This window comes from Etheostoma cragini, unplaced genomic scaffold, assembly GCF_013103735.1.
Source record: "Etheostoma cragini isolate CJK2018 unplaced genomic scaffold, CSU_Ecrag_1.0 ScbMSFa_1485, whole genome shotgun sequence".
Classification (NCBI taxonomy): domain Eukaryota; kingdom Metazoa; phylum Chordata; class Actinopteri; order Perciformes; family Percidae; genus Etheostoma; species Etheostoma cragini.
Genome location: NW_023265545.1, coordinates 27,249 through 28,425, shown reverse-complemented (window position 1 = coordinate 28,425; position 1,177 = coordinate 27,249). Strand labels below are relative to the sequence as shown.

Below are 1,177 nucleotides of genomic sequence, written 5' to 3'. Positions count from 1 at the left end.
TTACAGAGACAAGGAGGACCATGAGTTACAGAGACAAGGAGGACCAGATGTTACAGAGACAAGGAGAACCAGATGTTAAAGAGACAAGGAGGACCATGAGTTACAGAGACAAGGACCATGAGTTACAGAGACAAGGAGGACCAGATGTTACAGAGACAAGGAGAACCAGATGTTACAGAGACAAGGAGGACCATGAGTTACAGTTCTAACGCCTTCTCTTTGTTGGAGTTGGAAATCAGATTTATATAAAGTACAACTTCATGGAATATAATTAGGTTTTTTAGAGCTGAATTTACATCTGTGAATGTGAAACTTTGCCAAACAGATTAATACATTTATAATAAAAAACCTCTATTCTTTAATATGACTTCCATAAAAACAAAATACAACATTCTCCAACAAGGCAAAGTCTTTATAGATGTGGTCAATGATGAATCTGCTGAGGTTTTGCCAAAATCTTCTGGTGTGTGAACAATCCTTCCTGTCTAAGCGTGACTGTTTCCTGTGTAAGCGTGACTTCTTCCTGTCTAAGCGTGACTGCTTCCTGTCTAACAGTGACTGTTTCCTGTGTGAGCGTGACTCCTTCCTGTCTAAGTGTGACTGGTTCCTGTCTAACAGTGACTGTTTCCTGTGTAAGCGTGACTGGTTCCTGTCTAAGCGTGACTGGTTCCTGTCTAAGCGTGACTGCTTCCTGTCTAAGCGTGACTGCTTCCTGTGTGTATGCAGCACTTCCTGTCGGTGCAACTGTTGTCCGGGGCGCTGGAGGCGGAGCTAGGCGAGGTGGGCGGGGCTACCCGCAGGGTGACGGTGGTGAAACCCGACGGAGGATCCTTCAGCGATGGAAAACAACACTCTGTCGTCATCGCCGTCAACAGGAAGTAGGTGTTACCATGGAAACCCTCTTTTCTCCCACTCCCCTTATCTACTTCCTGTCTTCGGTCTGCTTCCCTTACTTCCTTATTCTTCCTTGTCTTCTTACACACTGGGTCAGCAACAGCACCATGTCCTCCATGTCCACTTTAGTCAATAGCACCATGTCCTCCATGTCCACTGTAGTCGATAGCAGCATGTCCTCCATGTCCACTTTAGTCAATAGCACCATGTCCTCCATGTCCACTTTAGTCAATAGCAACATGTCCTCCATGTCCACTGTAGTCAATAGCAACATGTCCTCCAT

General features: G+C 45.6%; 1 protein-coding gene across 1 annotated transcript in view; it reads left to right on the top strand.

The window, feature by feature from the left end:
* Positions 1–430: 430 nt before the first annotated feature.
* The window catches only part of LOC117939937 (laminin subunit alpha-1-like), a 2,073-nt gene continuing 1,326 nt past the window's right edge, over positions 431–1,177 (top strand). Inside the window, exons 1-3 of the mRNA XM_034865335.1 lie at positions 431–569; positions 619–632; positions 727–878. Of these exons, the coding sequence (XP_034721226.1) occupies positions 431–569; positions 619–632; positions 727–878 (305 nt within the window). The remainder of the gene's footprint in view (positions 570–618; positions 633–726; positions 879–1,177) is intronic.